At 34.4% G+C, this 22,546-nt stretch overlaps 1 protein-coding gene and 1 long non-coding RNA gene across 2 annotated transcripts; one reads left to right on the top strand and one right to left on the bottom strand.

The window, feature by feature from the left end:
• Nucleotides 1-3,210: 3,210 nt before the first annotated feature.
• On the top strand, nucleotides 3,211-3,855 carry LOC142626406 (uncharacterized). The gene is made up of 2 exons (XR_012842501.1): nucleotides 3,211-3,565; nucleotides 3,658-3,855. It is a non-coding gene; the product is annotated as an uncharacterized LOC142626406 (long non-coding RNA).
• Nucleotides 3,856-6,240: 2,385 nt separating this feature from the next.
• On the bottom strand, nucleotides 6,241-20,934 carry LOC142624389 (protein ACTIVITY OF BC1 COMPLEX KINASE 8, chloroplastic). The gene is made up of 21 exons (XM_075797954.1): nucleotides 20,301-20,934; nucleotides 19,078-19,213; nucleotides 17,332-17,498; nucleotides 16,816-16,936; nucleotides 16,496-16,596; nucleotides 16,044-16,142; nucleotides 14,708-14,818; nucleotides 14,512-14,591; nucleotides 14,335-14,404; nucleotides 12,937-13,010; nucleotides 12,758-12,827; nucleotides 12,547-12,635; nucleotides 11,641-11,765; nucleotides 10,652-10,732; nucleotides 10,501-10,561; nucleotides 10,354-10,408; nucleotides 10,131-10,229; nucleotides 9,958-10,047; nucleotides 9,005-9,064; nucleotides 8,786-8,909; nucleotides 6,241-6,744 (listed from the first exon to the last, which is right to left on the bottom strand). The coding sequence occupies exons 1-20, from the start codon at nucleotides 20,766-20,768 to the stop codon at nucleotides 8,793-8,795; spliced, it is 2,274 nt and encodes a 757-aa protein (XP_075654069.1). The 5' UTR covers nucleotides 20,769-20,934; the 3' UTR covers nucleotides 6,241-6,744; nucleotides 8,786-8,792.
• Between the last annotated feature and the right edge of the window lie 1,612 nt (nucleotides 20,935-22,546).

The raw sequence follows: 22,546 nt of genomic DNA, 5'->3' as shown, positions 1-22,546 counted from the left end.
CGGCCGGTACCGAATCGGACAGAGTATCGGGCATGGGTTTCGGTTTGGCTGTGTTGAATCCACTGTGTTGCCTTGCTCGATTTCGATCGTGAAGGACCGAGCCACGCCGTTGGCGGCAAAATCGGGCGGTCCGTATCGATTAAGGCTCGATTCGTCGGTGAAGACCATGAAACCGTGCCCCTCGGTGCGGGTATCGTCCACCGTCGAATCGGACGGAGTATCGGGCATGGGTCTCGTCCACCGATACTAAAATCGTGCCCCTCGGTCTTTGTGTTGATTTTTCTAAGTTTTTGGTTTGTTCTTCTTCACTGGTTTTGATGGGATTTGATGGCACGGTGGGTTGTGGTTGTACAGTAATTTTTATGGGTTTGACGGTGGTTGTGGTTGGAAGTTGGTGGATGAATGAAATATTATTTTATTGTAGTGTTTATATTATTTTATTCTGTTAAAAGCTAAAAATAGCTCCACTGCTGTAGAATGTGAGAAGGAAAAATAGATAAAATAACTTTATGTGTAGCTAAAAAGCTAAAAATTTAGCATCCACATCAGTGGAGCTAAATTTTTAACTTTTTATCAGTTCTGGTTGCCTATCTTATCTTCTTTCCTTAAAAAATAAAAAATAAAAAAAGAGAGAGAGGTACAAGTAATGCTCAAGCTTTATATCTGGTCTTCTTTTTCATTCGTTTCCAGAAATTTGAAGTACTACTGGCTTTGCCTTTATTGGGAAATTAAAAATCTAGATGCCCTGGGACCTGCACACTAGCTTCAGAAAAAGAAAAATGGCTTTTTCCAATATTTTGTTCTTGCCCAGTACTGTAAAGGTATCAAGCTTGACTTATAAGCCTTTAAAAAGTCTGATCTTTAATTTCGTTACTGGATATGGAAGCAACTATTCTTAGTGTTATGTCATGTGTCGTTCCTTTTAGGAGGAACTACCATTTTTTATTACATGAATGGTAGATTTCTCTATAAATTTAATTATTGAAATCTAATATATATATAATAAAGAGGTAAGAGTATCACAATTGTTGTACTCCCAAAATAGTGCATAATTACTCAAACTCTATAAAACAATAAATAAATTGGTAAAATGATAATATATAAAACTGCATTGACAACCTCTATCTCAAAGTCTAGACATGGAAGCACATAATTTTTCTAATTATTTTTTTGAAAGAGGAATAAAAACCTACTATTAGATGAAATGTTTGCTTTGCAAAACGTTACTACATCAATATTAGCAAAAAAATTGTGAACTCCAATCCTAGGTAAGCCTCTAACTGCTATTAATTTTCAATTTTTTTTCATCATCCAACAAGATAAATTTTCATTTTCTTGGAGGTTATTACATATAATTTATCATCAATCGTTCTTTAAATGTCAACTTGACAAACTAATGAAGTTTTGTTAATTAAATTAAAGCTTAAAAAAATTTATAAAAAAAATCCTCTTATGTCAAACTTCAGAAAGAAAAAAATATTTCAAGTACATGGAATTCATAACAAGTTTTTAGTCACCTTATTAAATTACTTGTTGAGTGTCTTGATTCAAGAGGGAAGTTAAAACTACGTACCTCATCTTTTAAGCATATTTTGATCCAACCAATATTGTCCTAGTTTTCCTGGAGAGACTCACCAAGTATCCCACATAATAGTTACACGACTTTCAATTTGTCAGTCAAGGCACCCCATGAAACTGTAATCTCTCAATAAATTACTACGTGAATTTGAACTGTGATCTACGATCAAACAACTCTCCATAAAAAAATTTAAAAAATAATTAAATAGTTAAAAATTAAAATAAATAAAAACTCTCTGCAAATAATCCTTAAATTCATATATAATTCACACAAACCTCATGTTTCAAACTCCAAGTCCAAGCCTCCACCTTTGAAAGGAGAAATATGACAAATCCATTACTTTCCTAATTAAGGTTGATTGTAATGACACCAATTTGAAAGGTAAGAAAAATTATCATAGTCCTCCATATGCTAACATTACATGGAGTGTATCTGTGTAATTAAATCCAAGTTTACTGCATTACTTTCAATAGAATATATATTTATTGTAACACAGTTTTAGTTTATAAAAATGTAATTTTTAAAGGCTTTTCATTGTGGACGTGGATTGTTAAGTTGAACCACATTAAGCCTATGCTTTTCCTCTCTCTTTTCACTTTTACTCTTGATTTTGAAATCTATTCTGATGAGGAAGACTAATGTTGAGAATAGAACCGGTGTTTGCGAGCACCAATTGATCACAAATAGCAATAGCAATATTGCGTGTTTCCTGTAACTACAAAATGAGGATTTTCCGTAACACCCATATATATATCCTCCAATGAGCGCACTAATTCTCACTTATGCCAATTGCCATGCTGCCATAAATAAAAAGGACCAATATCTAGTGTGTCTTCACCTCTAAAATTTACATCGAGTGCTAAACCTTTTTTTTTTTTTTTTTGGTGGCTAAAACATATTTGCTATATTCAACTTGGTCTGATCCGGTTTCAAGTATTTGAATTCTCATGTGAATTGTACAGTTACCAAAAAAAAAATTTTCTAATAAGTTAAAGCTCATTGGATTCTTTGACACTTTTTATGCACGTAGAATGCTCAAAAAAAAAAAAACAATATTAATAAGTTAGAAGAATAGATCTAGTGATATTTTAAAACTTTTTCCCAACTAGCAATAGCAGCTTGTGAATAACGAAAAAAAAAAAAAAAACGATGTGAGTGATAATATGTGAAAATGATTGTGTTGTAAACTTTGGTTATCAGTAAAAATAAAGAGAAAAAAAAAAATCAAGCATTTACAATAACTTTATAGCGCATCCAAAGAAACCCTAACACGATATATTGAAGATTTTCAATATACCCCTTACCATACTGCAAGGGGTGGCCTCTAGTAGAGACCAATATTACTTTCATATTACAATACAGAATATGACCCATTTTCTCTAACACTGATTGTCCATCTATCACGATTTGCCATCCATCTCGTGATAAAATGCCCTTTGCATGATAGATAGCAGTAGGTAAGAAACTAGAGAGTAGATGCAAGCCAAACCAAGTGAAAAATGAGGAATCTTGGAGACCAAACAAGTGACAAGTGACAAGTGACAACTTCCTTGCCCTCTGCCTCTCCTCCTCTGTGTATATTTTAGTGAGAAAACACCAAGAAAAGCCAACCCATGCTCTTGAGGGTCGAGCTTGCTGCTAAGGAATCAGGAGACAGGTCAAAAGATCAGATAACACTCACAAGGTTCATATATAAATATTGGATTAGTTGTATTAGAGAATATTATTGTACCAAGAAGCTTTCAAGATCATGTCGGTGCTGTCTTCTTCTTCTTCTTATTCTTCTTTTTAAGACCCCCTAATACATGGTTGTATTTGCACGTTTTCACATCATCCATTACAAGGTTCAAACCAAGTACAATGAGATTTTCAAGACTGGCTTTCTTACTCACTTTGGCTTTCATTTACTATTTGATATTTGTTGCTCAAGGGAAAGCAGACACCAATGAATTGCTGGTGGGCTCTGCAGGGACTTCTGTCAATGAGGTGAGCTCTCTCTCTCTCTCTCTCTCTCGTATAACTAATTAAACGTCTAGAGTTGCAGTGGTTAACAGCAGTTTGATAATGATATGATGCAGGGAAGAGCTGAGTGTAGCAAGGATGCGGTTGAGTGCAAAGAAGGAAATGGTGGGTCAGAAGAGAATGCTTATGAGAATGAGGATTATATCTACACCAACTCTCTTCCTTAGATGATACACCTCCTTGTAATGTAAATTTCTTTTTCCTTGCTCAAGTAATGTAAATTTGCATTCAATGTACGTATCAGTTGGTAGCGTGCACTAAATAATTTCTCCTTTTGGTAGAGCAAGACGTACTTTTTTTTTTATTAAGCAATACCGTCAACCAAGTAAGGCAATTAATCATATTTTGGTTTGACTGTGTGTCTATAGTAGAGTGGAGTTTCTATCCATCCAAATCATGAAATTTCACAAAGCACATCCTTTGATCACTTGTCAAATGGTGATCTTGTAGGCTGCAGCTCAATAGACCAGAAAAATTCCAGAGTTGGGGTTTCTTTTGTTTGCGAAGTGATGGAAAAATTATTAATTTCTCTCATATTAGTATTCCATATCAATAAATGCAAATCATTTGATAATAAAAATATAACATAAGCTCAAAAATCAATAGAAAATTTTAATTATAGTATTAATTAGTTAATATTTTTTGGTGTGGAGTATCACATCAACAATATTTTGAAAGTACTTAATAATTACTTTCAAAGTCATGTAACTTAAATTTTAGTAAGATAAAGAACTCAAAACATTCAATAATGGGCTGAGCCTGCAACCCCAATTTTCAGCTGACAATGACTTTAGATGGGGAAGGTGGGGCTTGCCACTGAAAATAAAAGAAAGTCTATTTCATTTAAATGCATATATATCGATTTCAAAGGTGTCCAGTAGCCATATTCACCATAACCATCACAATAAATTGAATCAATGATATGTATGATCAACTTTTGCCCTTTAAAGCCAATCATATAGTTAGATCCAAAAGAAAGAAATGGACCAATCATTTCCTGTCATGATGCAATTTCATAATTTCTCATTGTAAAGTTATAGTTCTTCTCATGAACTCTACCCCTATTGGTCAGGAATTGCAAACTAGTTAAAGCTACTATGCTTAAAACCTATTCAACTACTTAAAACTTGAGATAATTATAAGCCAATCTCTTGTGAATGACATTGCATGCAAAAAAAGAGGAGTACTTCAATTGCTGAATCAGGTTTATTTCTTTTAGATTACTTTTGGTACTACAGCCTGGCTAAAAGACTGACTACTGTGGATGTGATAGGGTGTCCACAGAGGGTGCTAATATCACCAGACTAAAATGATCAATCCCCTATTGGACCTTCCCAATTGAACAACTTTAGAAACAACTCATACATTTCTATACCTTCCCTGACATTGCTGCTTCTATGAAGCATGATGTGTTTCTCAATTCATGAATTTGGAAGTGGGAGAAAAATGCAGATAAAAAAACAATTGGTACCAAATGAACTGACAACAGCAAGGCAACAAAGGCAATATATTATATGGCATTAATATGTGTGTCATTCTATTTTATCCCAGAAATTACATACTCAATTAGATAGCACAGTGTGACAGTGTATAAAAATAGTGTCAATAGTAGACCTATATCAAAGTAATATTACTTCAATCACAACTTATTATCTTAATAATTGTAAAAAAAAAAAAAAAAAATGTACATCCCTAGCTGCAGCTCTTCTTAAATTTTCCCAGCATGCAGCTCTTCTTGAAGTTAACTCTAGCTGTTTGCTCTGACCACAAAATATATTCTTAAAATAGAGTAACAACTAGTTTCTGGAAAAGTAAGACTTAAATTAAAGCTTATCTTAATTTTCTCTTCCAACATACTTCTTGGTTGGTGTGAATTCAGACATTAACAATACGATATTTGTCCTCTCATTTGGGTTCAGCTGACCTGGCTTCAAGCACTAGGATAATCGGAAGTCAAATGGAGTTGCTGGCTCATTGAAGATTCTCTCTTTCACACACATACACACGAGGAGAATTCATATTAGCAAGAACATGAGAACATGACCATGTGGGAATATGAATTTTTTTTTTTTTCCCTATGGCATCCTTTAGTACCATTAACAATCATTTTGAATATATAATTTTTTAAGCCATCTTTACTTTTTCAGTATTATTATTCTTTATTCTTTTGCTGTACGTATTAGGAATACAATATCTTTTTAAGCGAGTGAATTTCAGGGAGCTTAAATAATATCATTGCCCTAAACTCACTCAAAACATTCATTTCATAACTAATGACCTATAGGCTATAGGTCAGATGGTAAATATATTTGGGTGTTAAAGAGATTTGCAACGCCCTCGGAACGTGTGAGTAAGCCTAATAATAACTTATTTGTTGAACTATATATTTCTCAACATATGTAACTAAATAATCATTCAACCATTGAACACTGGAATACCCAGATATGTACAATTTGTTTGGAAAGAGTACCTTTTCTTCTTTGTCAATCTATGCGCAAAATTTGCTTCAAGTAAATACAGTTGCTCGAAATTTAAACAGATCGATTGTGCCAAAAAAGATTAGAGCAAAGAGAATAAAATTGTGAGGTTTGCAACCATCATTATTTCAAATTCCGTCAGAGATATTGAAACAAATGGGAGAAGCAAAAAGTGGGGAGCACATTTTATTGAACAATTTTCTTCATGGTACAAAATTATACACAGGCTAATGGACATCCCATCCTGTCAAATATGATGGGATGCTACAGTGCCGACATCTACAATATATATGTTATAAATGTAACTCTTGAGTAGGGCTGAGAGCTATCATTTACGGCCATCAGCCTGCCAATAAAGTCACCACGTCTAGAGACTCTAGTCCTTTGGGGAACATCCTTGTTGAAACTTATAATTACAACAAAGTGACTTAGCTAACCTACTTACAAGTTTGATCTCATTATAATTATGAATGTGAAGAATCCAGCAAAAGTGTTCAGCCTCAAGAAGTTTTTTTTATCATGAATCAGAGAGTTGGAAGTTTTTGCTCATATTGCTGGTATAAGAACTTGCATGAAGTGCCCCTTTAAGCTCTTATTTTCTTCAAATGACTGAATGTTGCATGTTTGAGTAGAAAGCTTTATATGAGCTGAATCTCCACTCTAGATCTGCAATGAACCCAACCAAATGAACCGTGGTCCATGGTCAAGATTGATATAACAGGAACGCTTCACAGCAGTGACAATAATATAGCATAAAAAACTGTAACCAGTAAAATGCTTCACAATCCCTAAAGATCAGAAGAATGATTGCGCAAAATGGTCAACATGCAAAGGCACATTATTATAGCAATTAGGAATTTTTCATAACTGTTCATAAAGTAGTTATACTGCAACAAAGTATTTGCACTTCATCATTTTATTTGCCATCAGCTTAATTAGTGAGCTCCTATATGGCCTGTAACTTATTATCTATGCTAGTGGCTGAGGCTCTCAGTAACTTATTTCCAAGGGCAAGAATAGTGAGTGGATGATGGTTGTCAAAAAATTACACATTGAATCCCGATGATCCACTTTACTTGGTTGGAACTATTTTGTTCAGTGATATACTGAGCTGGCTCAAGAAAGTCTTACTCCTAGGTGCTTTATATTAGTCTTTAATTTGATAATAGGATGAGATATTTAGGGTCTGTTTGGGATCCACTTATTTTGCTAAAACTGAAAACTTTTTGTTGAAAGTACTATAGATAAAGGTAAAAGTTAGCTAAAATAGTACTGTGAGACTCATGAATAGTACCAAAAAATGTAATGGAACCCATAAATAGTAGCAAAAATAACTTGAATAGTAAAATAAGTTGGCTTTTTAAGCTAGAGCCAAACACACACTTAATGATACTGAAAATCTATGACACAGAGAGGTTAGGTTCCTAGTTGCTCATCATGGACAACCTGCTACAGATTAAATTGCTAAGTCTGGAATTTGTACAACTCTATAAATGGAATTATTATGTTATAACTTGACATCCTATTTAGGGAATAAATCAACTTAACAAAGTTTGTCCACTTTCATGCAAGTGTTAGAGAATGCCAGAAAATTGATGGCTACCCTTTTATCATAAGCTGTCTTACAATAATGTGGGTATATGTGAGATAAAGGTATTGGCAGCTGCTTAGCACAAAAAAAAAAAAAGATAAAGGTGGAGGCATTGGAAGCTGATGCAGTTAGGTATTGGCAGCTGCTTAGCACAAAAAAGAAGAAGATAAAGGTGGAGGCATTGGAAGCTGGTGCAGTTAGGTTTTTCCAATGTGAACATTGTTTTGCTCTTGGCAGACCTTATCACCATGGCACAATGAATGAATGGTACATGCACCCATTCTCCTTGCTCAATGCTTGATGGGATCAGTTGGGTACACCTATTCAATGAATGCCTTCCATGGGCTCTGGGTCCTACCCTTTCTTACTCATACAAAAGGGGAGTGGGGTGATCTTGGCAGATTTTGAGAACAATTCTTCAGTCTTCCATTCCACAAACCCAGGTTCACCCTCCTCCAGGACAGCTTGTTTGAACAGATTCATTGAATAAGATAATATTGCCAACATCAGAAGGTCTATGAACAATGACAAGTCATTTCATCATCTCCTAGTTCTTCTTCTTCTTTTCTTTTATTTTAATTTATTATTTTCTTCTGAATAACATATGTTGAATGAAACAAATAACATTACACCCACACAAGGAAAATATCCCATCTCCCACACCCACAGAATTCGGGAAAACAGAGGGCACTGAGGAAATGGCAATTCTCCTCGTTCACAGACTCCCATGCACATCAATTGATTGTTTAAATAAAGTTTCATAAATTGAAAAAAGAGTTGCTTCTAGCCCAATTATTTTTCTTATAAAAAAAATATATAAATAAAAAACTTGAATTATTCGGTCACACGTATCTGACACAATTTTTAAGCTGTTTAGAATGAGAGGAAATTGAAAAGGAAGAATTATTGAATATAAAGAGGCTTCAATGAATGTTAAAAACAAAACAAAAAAAAAAGCTTTTTTTCTTTTATATGTAAGATATTTTATGTGTCCTATAGATGTACTTGTATGAAGGGAGTTACTAGGGGCCAGGCATGGCTTATATTATTAAAGAGTCTTGCACAGATGATTTAGAGAACTAAAACTTTATAAAAACAAACTATAGAAAATCTTACCGATCGTTTAAGCAGTTCCTGTAACCAACCTCTCCTGTTCATCTAATTTTCTGACCTTTAGAATACCAAATAGAACTTGAAAGCCAAAAAATGCGCAGATGGCATATGCTATAGTGGCAGGCACCTAAAAAGGAACAATTTGACCAAAGCATTAGATAAGAGTTAAGCACCACAGACACTTTAGTCTGCAAAGAACAAAAATTGTCACAGATGGCTTACTCGAACGGAATTGAAATACAAAATTGTTGCAAGGTTTATTAGACTTCCAGCAGCTACAGCCTGTTAGTCAAAAGAAGATACAATCAAGGAGAGATAAAATGATATAAAGAATATTCCAATTTTTTTTCTGATAAATATCAGTCGAACTTATGAGATAACCTGTCCAAAAGATATAGAGAGAAACTAAAAATGTTTTTATTAACATTTTAAATCTCTATTCTAAAACTTGTCATGGTAATCTCTAGTTTTTTTAAAAATAAAAAATAAAAAATTACCCTATTTCCAAAACTGTACAAAGTTTGTAGTTCATGTCATGTTATTAACTACTTACAAACAGATATTCAATACTTTTCTTTTTCTGTTTTTGGTGACCTGACCATGTGTTAAAGCAAAAACCATTGTTATGTGAAAAAACTTGAGCATTTTGTAAGTACACACAACTTCCCATCCCCATGCACAGACCTTTCTTAGATACAGCTCTCTTCAAAATAGAAAATCAATACCTTATTTTCACATTTCAATTTAAAGTTGCAAAAAATACCAATCAAAATAGTGATTTGACAATGTTAGCACGTATGCTAAAAAATGGATTCCAAAATCTTCCAAAGAAATGATATCACCTAAGATATTGGTACAGAATTTCGGAAAGTGATGATTACTGCCACATCCAATAGCCTTCTTCATATAGACACAAAGCGGTCTACCATGTCTCCTTTATTTTTTTTCTTCTCTTTCTTCTTTATTCCCCCTTGTTTAGGTGCTCTGGGATTTGGGAGCCCCAAGGGCCCAATAACCCTCCATGTTTCACAATTTCTTTTATTTGTATTTGAAGAAACCACAAAGAAAAGAAATAAATTTTTTTGTGAGACTATCATGTGCTGAAACCATTTCATCTAAGAGTTCATGAGTAAGACTTGTATAATTCCACTAGGAGATCAGCCAGCAAAACTCACATTCCCTATTGTTCTCTGAACAGCTGCAACACGCTGGAATGCCCTCTCAGACTCCAAAGTTCGAACTCGCAGTTTTAGATCACCTTGCTCCTGTATCAAAAGGAGAACAGAACATCAAAATGAAAGCCACATCAACAAAACATATATCACATCAAACAATTTTGAATAAATACCAATCGTTGGATAATTTCTGCAAGCTTTTCAACTCTGTCAGCCTGTCTAAATAAGTTGTAGAATGCAATGGACTGTCTGTCCCATCTCTTTCTGACGTCCTGACAGATATAAGATTCACTAGGATATTAAGAAACATACCATATCAATATACAAGGTAACTGTAGAATCAAGAGAGTTTCATTTGCATTCAGCCAAAAAAATAAAAAGAGGAGTTTCATTTGCCTTTAAGATAACTTCAACTCCTGCTTCCCGAAACCTTAGTAACTCCATTGCATAGCTGCAACGTAAAGCATCAAAGACAAGTCAGATAGACCGAATATATGGCTTGCTAAATCTCAAAGAATTGGTTGAAACTAAGATTAAACTCACGGTTTAGCAATCTCAGTAATATCAAATCGAGGGTCAAGGCCTTTCCCAATGCCATCTAAAACTGCAGATACAATCATAATTTAGTATTCTTAGGTTCATGTATTATAATCCAATTCATAGCTATGAAGCGGCCGTGGTCTTTTTATATTACCTGAAAATGCTCTAACAACAAATGTGAATGTGGCAGGAAATCGAAAGGGTTGATCCGCAGCAATGGCTAATAAATCTTCCCCTATTAAGAGAATGCAACAGTTAGCATCTCATCAAGTTCATGGTGAATAAGTGAAACCCATAGTGCTTTCATTTGCTCCAAGGTAGAAAATTACACAACTAATTTGAGGGTAGGAAGTTCAAACATAAGACAGTATTTTTTTATTTTACTAAAGTTTTGCATACACAGGCATACACAAACACGTTACCATTATACATATATACATTACATAATATTCAATGATACTTTTGCCACAATTCATTTAAATTGCTCTTGATAAATTACCAATTGTCCCAAAAGTTTAAACAATTAGGAAATGCAATTGTCCCAAAAAATTAAGCTATTAGGAAATTATTAATTTAATCCTTTGACCAATATTCTAACACTCCCCTCATGTGTGGACCTAGACTCCCCCTTAATAAGTGGGGCCAAAATGTGGGATTTTTAACTTTTAAAATGGGAGGTAGAGCAGAGATAGAGTTTGAATTCATGACCACTTGCTCTGATACCACGATAATTTACCAATTGCCCAAAGGCTAAAGCTATTAAGAAATTATGAATTCAATCATTTAACCTGTATTCTAACAACTCTTACAAGACCTAAAGCATTAATCTGCCAAAATACAGTTGCTTGTGTTCCCATCAAACAGGTAGATAATTCTAACTCCAGAGTACGCGGTAATTCCCTAGCTCTCAAGTTACACAATGTGACCCCAGTACAGAATCTTTTCTGAAAAGCCAAGGCTTCTCGTAAAACAAAGGATAGTTCTTGGAGGAAGAATACTAGGGCAGGATGCATTGTATTGATTGGGCCCACACCCACCACGTGTATTTAGCTCCCAAAATCTTTTAAAATGGCGCTACATTCAATATCTCATTAACAAGCATAGAACCTATCACAGGCACAAAATCTAGACCAGGTGAATTACCAATTGCAGCCAGCCTTTGTTTCTTTTTCATTACTCTTTCCTCCTTGCTCAATGGCTTTTTAAACCCAAGTTCCGCTGTTTTCATCTCTCTTTCTTTTCTTTGCGCAGCAAGACGCTCTTCAAAACTGCAAAATAGTCAGCTTAGAATTTCATTTCATGGTTAGAGAAAGGTTTAATCAGGAAAGAAAAAAAATGTCTTGAGATTTCACTGGTACTTCTTTGTTTTATGTTACCCAAGGGTCCCAGTGCTTATTTGAGGTTCACAGTGCAAATAAAACAGTAGCATAATCAGTGCAGACAACGTGTAGAGCTGTACTTAAAACAATATCATCGTACTAAAATACAAAATAACAGAATATCATGTATAGGTAAAGTCAGCACATTTTCAATTCCACCCTGTACATGATTAAAGATAACACAAGTATTACAGTATAACTCACGATTGACAGCACTATAACTCTACCAACATTAGGCTATAACATTATTCCAAAAGCTAATATCTTCATATCTGGTGGATTTTTAAATGACTTCCATGTCAGCTCTATCATGCAATAAATTAGTCAGCTAGAAGCATTGGTAGTGTTCTTCAAGTGTAATACATTTGACCTGACATAAAGACATTCTGCCCAAGTGAGCATTTGAGGCATAGCTAAAGTTTAGCTTAGTTCTGTTTTTGGTCAAAAATAAAAAAATAATTATTGGTAATTTTACACAAACAAAATAATATATCAACTGGCAGAATGCCTTTTTATCCAATCTTTAGCTCAAATGGCAAAATAATATGTCAAAGAAAGTAAGCAAAAGCATTAATGAAATAAAATCTTTAGAAGAGAAAGAAAGATATGAAATGGAACCCATGGGAAATTTCCACTCAACTCTCGCTATTATTCTCTACACTAAGAGCACCTGTTAAGGAAGAACTGTGCTGTTCGTCTGACAGCAGTCATATCTCCAGTAGGCACAAGAACACCCATTTGAATCATTGCCTGAAGGACCTGCACCAGCGCAAGAGTTTCCAATGATAAAGTAAACACAAACCAAGCATGGGAACCACAATATTATTAACATATGGTAAAAGTAATGATGGCCACTTTTACTTGAGAGTTGAAATAATTACCTTGTCTGGATCCTTCTCATAAACTCCATAGAATGTTTCCAGTAAACCTTCTCTGATATTTGGACTGATACTGCAAGTTAGAGACAGAAAATGCACAGGACAGTCACGAAAGAAAACTTGATAAATGTACTTGTCAGTAAATTCTTACAGTAGATAGACAGCAAAGGGTCCAGAAATACCTTCCCATCATTCCAAAATCATAAAAAATCAACCTACCACCGTTGACATCATCAACGGCAATATTTCCTGGATGCTGCAGATAGGAATAAAAAGATGTTCTGGTTACATCTAGCTGATAGATATTTAATAGCAGGATTGTATGTGATTATAAAAAAAAAATGTGGACGCGGTTTCCTTAATTGTAGATCACAAATGGATCCTTAAAAACCTGAGTAAGACAGAAAACATGGAATTCTAACAAAACTTCTCTGTCATGGCTATTATATTGAAACAGCATAAAATAAGAGAAAAGACACAAACAGATATATTCAAACAGACAGCCAAGAGGGATTGATAAAACCACTGTTCCAGAACAGTATAGTGCGAGGGTTTTCTAGACCACCTTTTTAAATCATTTATATGATTCTAATATATATTTCATAAGAGTTCTCTTTCTCCTCTTTACAATAAATCTGTCTTGCCTATATCCAACAATATAAAAAGGAGACCTCATTTTAGCATTTTTTTTTTCAATCAAGGATGCATATTGAAAAACCACTGTGACAATGCAAATCAAATACAGTGACCATAAATGTGTTTGGGTTGGAATCAGATTTTTCAGGTTGTTCAATGCTGTTCCCTTAACCCTGATTGACTTTTAGAAAATGCCACTGCACTCCACCAGAGTTGCCCTTTTCCTTAGCTAATACCACCATATCATGGAGGGACACTCTGACACCAAACAAAATAAGAATTACAAACAGAGACTCGTCCAACTCCCCCATCCCCCCTTCTTTCTATCTTCCTGACCCCGCTCATCGGCTCATGTCTGTGATATCTAGGAGACTGAACTTTTCAAATTAAACAAGTTAACTTTATGCGCATTGTAGTCCAAAGTCAAAATACTTTTCTCCAAATAAAAAAAAAATGCTATAAATTACAAATTATGCATCCGTTGATTCCAATTATAGATTAAAATGAAGAAAGAATATTTTTTCTTCATAAATGATATTTAAATTTCAAGTTTTCAGGGGGGGGGGGTGTGGAGAATTCTAGCATTTTAGCTGGTGCATCAGGTGAATGCCACAGCCTTCAGGCAAAACTCACACTTCAAAATGTTAGGGAAAATCCTGCAAAGCATGAGCCTTGACACATTGTTGCCTCAAGTGCGCAGCAGATTTTTAGAGAATCATTCCATAAGGCAAGCCTTCAGACATAGTTGTTGCACATCATTAAAAATTAAATATAAAAAAACAAAAACAAAATCAATGTAAGTGCTTAAGCAATATGCAAGCACAATAAACTTCTGTTCTGGAATCATTTTTATAATTCCACAAAGTAGTCCTAATTGGACAATTGTAAGCATACTTCAAAAAATAGTATAGAACCAAAAATCAAAAGCAACAGCAGGAACTCACAGGATCAGCATGGAAAAAACCATGAGACAGAATTTGTTCCAAGTACGATTCAACAGCATATCGACCCAACCTACAGAATGTGGCACTAGAATCATCAGGTCACATGTGATGTGTAAGAGTTGAAGGTCACTTGCAAAAATGATTTCACCAAGATGAAAGGGAGGGAATTCGATTAACCTTTTGCGATCAACGCCCAGCTGATCCAAAGCTTTTATCTTGTTTATCTTGATCCCTGGGACATACTCCATCGTCAGAACCTACATGCATAAAATTATAATGAAAATAATTAGAAAGGAGAAAGATATTAAAAAGAAAAGAAAAAAAAAGAACTAATGTTCACTTGTTGGGAGGTCACTATACAGAAGAATGAAACCTGCGGTGTTGTGTATTCCCAGAATATTGATGGAACTTTCATGTAATCCATATTTTTGAAGTTACTTGCAAATAATTCTGCATTTTCAGCTTCCTTGGTGTAATCAATCTCCTGAAATTTGAAATTTCAGGTTGCTCACTTTAACGGGGAAGAAGAAGAAAAAGAAGGAGAAGAAGAGAGAGAAAGAGAAACAGAGAGAGGAGCTGAATATGAAATTAAAAATAAAGTATTCTCTGCATCAATGATCTATTAGGGACTGAAAACTGCAATATAAAATAAGATCACAGCGTATTTTTAAACTTCTGCTTATCACATCTAATCTGTTGAATCATAAAAGGTTGAACTAAAATGGCAACCCAACACAATTTTCTTTCACAAATAGGATTTGAATTTTCCCATAGTTATAGCCTGCAAAGAAGCTCATGTACAATCTTCCATCAGCAGCCTTGTTCATCAAACCACTTCAGAACAATATGTCATATTCAGTACAGAATCAGTCTACAGCATATTCAGCAATATCTTGTTCTCTCACTAGAATAGCATTCCTCAACGAACCATCAGGAAGTCAATTTAATTCCAACTTGAATGACTAGAATGTCAACTTGACCATAATATCTAACATGACTACATGATGGCCCCGTGATGCTAACTGGAACGTCATTGTAAGCTCTTTATTATCAATTAATTGATGTTTGGAACATACCTATGGGGAAAGGGGATCAAAACCAACCAGGCCAGTGCGCTGTTAAGGAAACATGTCCAACAAACTAGATTTATACTAGAAGCAAATGGATTGACGAGCCTTTTTCTAACACCGCAAGATCAGGCATTGATAAAAAGGATTTTGGTCATAGTCAACAGGGCAGGATACCACACTCAACTTGCCCAGTTTAAATATAAGAAATTTGAGAGGTCATTAGCCAACTTCATTGGCACATTCTGCTTCAACATTTTACTTTATGCTGGTTGCAGACAAGATAACTCATAGAGCATCGTTTACTAGCAACCTTGACTCACATTCTCCTTTTTCTTCCCTCGGCCTCTGTTGCATGACTGAGCTTCACAATCAACTTTCTCTAGTATTGTCCTTAATGTTGTTGCACGAATTCCCTCAAATTATTTAACATAATATTACTAGTCTATTTCTTTGTGGGCCTTACTCTTCCATATCAACATCCCTGTCTCAACTAAATTCATTTTACATTATGGATATGTTTCTTCTTTAAGCATAACAACCCTTATAGTCATGTTGTGTGCCTTAAATTTATGAAAAATAGTAAGATAGTTTCATAATAAATCTAACATAAGAATGAGGCAACCAAGGCAATATGACTACCTGATATAAGACATTAGCACACTCATCATAGATAGCAACCCAATCCCTCTTTGCACCATCTGACTTTGGATCAACTTTTTGGAGATATTCTGCAATTACCTGAAATAAACAATGACCATGCACATTATAACTGCAAAACCCCTAAAAGTAAAACGAGTTAAATATCAAGAATTACCCCCTCAAATGCATTCCACATATAATTTGTTAAAAAAATGTTGATGCCCATATAGATGTAAACACAACATAGACACATAGAGACATTAAAAATTATATTAAAAGCCTCCAAGTTTCTTCATTACCAATACCATGACATCATAATCATGGTATATTAATATATCTAATGAAAAATGTCAATTTTTCCAGGACAAAAGACCAAAAATCAAATTGATGAATAATTAGGATTTCACGACTATAATGATCACTAAAAGAATAATGCCAAAAAGAAAACTAACCCTCAGGTTTTTAAGATCAATATCAAAAAGACCCTTGAGTCCAGGCCTTTGTACTTTAACAACAACTTCCTGTCCCTTCAATCTTGCACGGTGTACCTGACCTGTATAAATTAGATAACAGAATTTGATAATTCAAAATCTATCAGCTATGAAACTATAAACCTAAAAACAGCTTTACCATTATAAAAAATGAATAAAACAAAATAAGGAACGCTTTTTTTTTTTTTTGATAAATGACAAAATAAGGAACACTTGAGCTAGTTTAATTTACTTTCGCACAAATCTCTGTATAACAAATGTCAAAAGCAAATCAAGGTTACCAAGACTAGCAGCAGCTATTGGTTCATAGTCAAAACGATCAAAGACAGCAGTCACAGGAGCTCCAAGCTCTTCTTCAACTATAGACACAGCAGTCTCTGATGGGAAGGGAGGAACTTGATCCTGAAGCAAAAAAGCAATTCAGTTCTAACTTAAAGAATCGCCAAATAGAAAAAGATAGCAAACCAATAATATTCAGTGAATGTTGTTCACTTGTTCTTTGAGAAAGGTAAGGAGAAAAACATGGTTAGCTTTTACTTTCAGAAACCTAATAGAAAAGCAATGGCAAATGTCCAAAAGGGTGGGGGAAAATAGTAATTAGTAATTACTAAGCCAATGAGCTCTAGCTCAAACAGCACTTCCTTCTTCCATAAGAATGGGTGGAGTGAGGCTTTGGGTTAAAAATACACACGGTGCACGAGTAACTGACCAATAGAAATAATTTAGCTTAGCATTTGTGACAAGAAAAAAAAGGGCTATTAACACTCATAAATGATATTTAATAAAACAACTTCAACCTGAAGTTCTGACAACTGATCAACATATTCTTGAGCAAGAATGTCCACCCTTGTGGAGAACTGCTGGCCAATTTTGATGAATGTAGGACCTAATCTCAAAATACTTTCTTTAAGCCATTTGGCAAGGGCCTTCCGCCTTAAAGTTTTCTTCTCTTCTGTCATTCCTCCTGCAAATTCACATATTTGATATTACGTCTAGATTCAACCACCACCCCCCTCTCCAGGGAAAAAAAAAAAAAACACTCAAGTTATGTATTGCTCGAGAATTCTAGATTTCAAGCCCTCGGCAATTGCTCTGCAACAAAATCTTCTAAAGCAAAACCTTACAAGAAAAATGTCATAATGAAACAACAGAAACAAAAAGAGAATGAAAGCATAATTACAAACACTCTAATTAATTACAAAGATCAGCAAGGTCTATATTAGCTTCGACTACTTGTGATCATCTAGTGGGCCCTGGCCATCTGGACTACCTCACATGACAAGGTAGGGCTATTAGAAGTTCTATTTCACAGCCATCCCAACCAGAATAGGGGAAAAGAACTAGTTGTAAACTAAATATAACTTTTGGAGTGAAAGATTTGAACACCTTTTTTAGGTAAAGAAAAATAGCACAAATGGGTTCATGCAGCCAACGCCAAGTTGTTGGGATCAAGGCATTATTAAATACCACAAAGGGTTAATGACTCAACCCAAGTATTCATAATACATTCTTCTTCTTCTTTTTTGGAAATATAAATAATACTATATTACAAAAAAGATGAAAAGCCAAAGCACACAAGCAGTGTGCTAAGAACCATAAAAACAACAATTATGCATGATAAGTACAGCTATCCAGCAATTCTGGTAAGGAAGTAAACGTAAAGATTTCTGAAGCATTTGTCCATTCGAGCAAATTCTAAAACAAAGAAAGCTTTAAATATTCATAATACATTATTTGTTAGTTTTCGTCAAGAATCTATTATAAACTTAACTTTCAAAAGTTACTTGCTGTGTTTGTTAGTTGACTCAACATCAAAAACACTTATGAGGCAGCCAACATTGTTCATTCTGAGATCCTAATAGCAATGAGCAATCATAGTGCATGTGAAAATAGCAAGGAGCAATCATAGTGCATTCCTATGCTAACAAATCCAGTGAGAAGGTAACATGGTACTAAAATCCCAACAAGATAATCGAATAATAAGAACAAGAACTCCTTCACTTGGTCAGCTGGTTTAAGTAGCAGGAGAGGACAGTATTGTTCTTTGTGCCATTGCTCAGTGATGAGTTCATTTCTGCTTCTGTTGGCCATGTCATAGGAAATTTTTTCTGTTCCTTGAGAATCCGATTCCAATGCCTATAGGTTTTATTTATGATCACGTTAGTTAAAATAGTTCATCTTCTCTCAACCGTTGATACCATGTTTGGATCAGTGTAGCTTGCTCCTGATTGGAATCTAATAGGATTTATTCTTAGAAAGCAAGTCCAAGTTTCGGTGGTATAAACCTTGGTAATGTTGTACCATGGTCTTATGACTTATGAGGACTTTCTTTTCATCCTTGACACTTGCAAAGTATTTTGCATTCAAGCCTTAAATATTGCAAAAGGCTTGCTTTATTTCTTCACTAGGATCCTAGATGGATAAGTAAGAGCCAGATTTTCAGAGCTATTGAGAATGCAACAGTTGGAGTTTTAGTTAAGAAAAAAGCCTTTACTACATGCTTTCCATTGTTTGAAAATTCTCAACCAGTAGAAGTGCCTGACCTCGATAAGAGAACTTTTGATTGTTCAACCAAGCCTTAAAGATAAATGCTAAAACAAATCCCCATATTTCCAAGGTTCTCTGTATTGTTGAGTAGGTTTTAAATCTACTCCAACGGCCACCAGGTGTAACAGAAACCTGCAAAAGCCATATTTTAGCAAAAAATTATTCTCAACATATATATAGGTTACCCTTTATGAACTTACGTATATAAAAAAAGAAAGCTAAGCTTCAAAATAACTTAAAACAAGATAATTATTTCTTGAAAATGTTCTGGTCAATATGTCATTAACAAATATGTATTTGCCATATACCAACTGGTCTGATTCCGAGAATATATTTGAGCACAAAAAAACAAAGGAAAAATAAACAAAAACAAACAAACCTTTGACAATATATTTGTAACTTGTAAGGAATATCTTCACAAATACGCATAATATTATACAAAGCTAGGAGGCCTGAAGTCAGCTCAAAGTCATAAAATTGCATGCTGAAATTTTTAATTATTCCTGACTAACAAATACAACAACAAAGATTAATTCCAAAAACTAAGGGTTTAGCTTTTTTTATAGCAAAAAAAAACTACTTATGGGCTTATGAATCCTTAACAGACTAATTAGGACTGTTTAAATGTATATTTCTCGACCATTGTATTCTAAATCATACTCTCTGTCACCTCCTTCACAAAACATTTCTTTTCTTTCTTTTTTTTATCAGCGCAACCTCCTCTTTTGTCTGAGCTCGGAACCAGCTATGGGACAGACAAAAAATATGAACACTAGGCACAGACACAGATGGTGTTATAAACTAAACAAATGACAACTAAAATCTATCAACAACCACCATGTCCAACTAGTACTCTAACTTCCATGATTGATAGCCAAAGTTATATTCTTCAATAACACAGATTAAACCAATGTCTCTTTACACACGTCCTGGATGTAATAGAATAGGCAAGAATATAAAGTAGCATTTCTGTCAAATATCCCACATAAAGATTACACAATTCTTTCTCCCATACAACACCAACAACAACAAACACTCGCTCTGCATTCCTTGGCATAGAGTTGGGTCTTTCAAAATCGAACCCTTGAATTTTCAAATTCAACTAAACCTCAACTCCAAAACAATAATATCACAGTAAAACAAACACTATTATTCCTTCAAATACCACAGAATTGAAAAAATCAAATTAATAACAAATTTTTTTTTATATTTTTTATACCTCAACTTCTTTCCCGGCTTGCTTGAACCACGCATCTTCTTTACCGATCTCCTCTAGCCTTCTCTTCCTTCCGTCCTCCTTCGCCGCCGAATCCTCCACCACCTCCGCTGCCGCCGGCGCCGCCACACCATTGCCATTCACATACTTCACCAAGCTCCCATTCTCACTCTCCACCGCCGCCGCCGCCGCCACGCCATTCGAGTACCTCCTCTCCTCATACCGAGTAGTAGTAGCAGCTCCATTGTTTCCATTCAATTCCTTGATCAATTTGCTCTCTCTCTCGTCGACTTCCACCACCGCGCTTCCTTCTTCCTTCAAAGCTCTGATTCGACGAGTCCGAACAGAAACACAACCGTGCCTAAGGTTTCTAGAGAGAGAAGAAGGTTTAGAGAGAAAAACCCGGCGCTTGAATGTGGCTTGTGGAGAGAGAAAAAGGAGCTCGGGTAGCAGTAGTGAAGTAGTGGCCATATTTATCAAGCTCCAAACTCTAACCCTAATTTTTCATTACAGAGAGAGAGAGAGAGAGAGAGAGATTTGAAATTTTTGGAAGGCTTAAAATTTGTGGTTGTGACAGTGAAGAAGTGAGAAGAGGAAGAGACTACCAGAGAGTGAAAGACAACAAAAAAAATTGAATAAAATAGTATTATGAAAAAATAAATAAATAAGTGAAAAAACAAGAAATGGAGGGAAGGAAGTGGAGGTAGTTGGGACACGTGGCAAGTAGGAAGATGAGTGTTGAGGATTTGGGGGCTTCTGATTGCTTGAGTGAACGTTCACGGATTGCTTTAACCACAAACGTGGAAACTCTTTTTGGACGCTTTTTGGCTTGCGTGTTATCCCCACACATTTCCAAATGTTGCTGCCTTCTTTTCTTTTTTTTTTCTTTTTTTTCCTTTTTTTTTAATATTTATGACATTGCTAGAATTGAATACAATGAACAATACAATGAACAATGTGGCTGTGAATAAATTTGAAAACTAGGTTGTACATTTATGCACGAGAACATTTAACATGACGAGGATAAAATGGTGCTATTTTTTTTTTTTTTTTTTTGAGAAACACACCTATAGGGGAAGGAGGATGAAATAAAAATTAAAAAAATAAAGAAAAAAAAATAGATTTTGCTGTAACATGTTCAAGGTATAATTTTTTTTAGAAAGTTTTAACTTATGATATTTACTTTTAATGATAGTTTATTATCATCAAACTAAGATATTAATCAGTTTCGGGTGTAGGCAGAATAACTATAAATCTCTTATTCAACTATTAAAAATTTTACCAATTGAGCTAGATGAAACTCACAAAACATTGTTTGTAAAATTGTTTGGGATTTTCCATTTACTCCAAAATTTATATCTACCAAATTAATATTGTTTGGGTGTTTGGTGAAGTTTTATATATATATATATAATGGTTAGAACTTAAAAATACTATTAGAGTATTCGCATTAGTTCATGCAAAAATCCAACTTTTTCTATTTACACACCCACTTTCCAAATACCCCAGATTAGATTATTTATTTTACACTACATTTAATTAAAATATCAATTTTTTAATTTTTTTTCTTTCTTCACACACATTAACCACTATTCGCTTTCTTTCTTCATCCTCGAATATGAAAAAAAGAATAAAAAATTGAATGCAAAATGACTAATGCCATTGTAAATTTACATATAGTTACTGTAGCAACTTTGCAAATTTACACATCTTTAACTTGACTAATTAGGTAATTTTGGGACTTAAATGTGTAAAATTGAGCACTTTTTTTTTAATTTTGCATTGACTAATGCAAATGTTCTTACTAGCTACGTTGCCCACCATTTGAACCTGCCTCCTCTGGACCTCCGAGGGCCTTTTATAACAAGGGAAGTACCAACTCGTCTAAGAAGTGCAGGGATTTTTTTGACATGTACAACAAATAGAAAACTGTAATATATTGCGATTTTTTTTTTTATCTTATGCGTAAGGAACTCAATAATTAATATTGAATTAAGTATGTAATTATATATTTTATATTTTATGATGAGTATGTTGTATTAAAGTGTTTTCTAACTTTAATATGATTGATCAAATTTTAACATTTTTCTGTTTTTTTATTATTTTTCATTTTTCTTAATTAACCACCTGGTTCAACTTGTGACTCATAGGTTAACTAGATCACCAATGTTCCAAAGCCTACATCTAGTCAAGTTCCATCAAGACATATATTAACAGTGAACCTTCAGGAGAGTTAGGCGGAGCACATT

This window comes from Castanea sativa, chromosome 2 (genome assembly GCF_040712315.1).
Source record: "Castanea sativa cultivar Marrone di Chiusa Pesio chromosome 2, ASM4071231v1".
NCBI lineage: Eukaryota > Viridiplantae > Streptophyta > Magnoliopsida > Fagales > Fagaceae > Castanea > Castanea sativa.
This window is presented reverse-complemented; position numbering and strand designations above follow the sequence as displayed.

Bases quoted from the DNA above. Each gene is read 5' to 3' on its own strand.
- LOC142624389 (XM_075797954.1), bottom strand. From the start codon at position 20,768: ATGGCCACTACTTCACTACTGCTACCCGAGCTCCTTTTTCTCTCTCCA. The intron at 16,597-16,815 runs GTAACCTTGATT...TAATTTATACAG, and splicing joins AATAGCTGCTGCTAGTCTTG to GTCAGGTACACCGTGCAAGA. The intron at 12,828-12,936 runs GTATTTCTGGAC...TCTAACTTGCAG, and splicing joins GATTTTGGAATGATGGGAAG to TATCAGTCCAAATATCAGAG.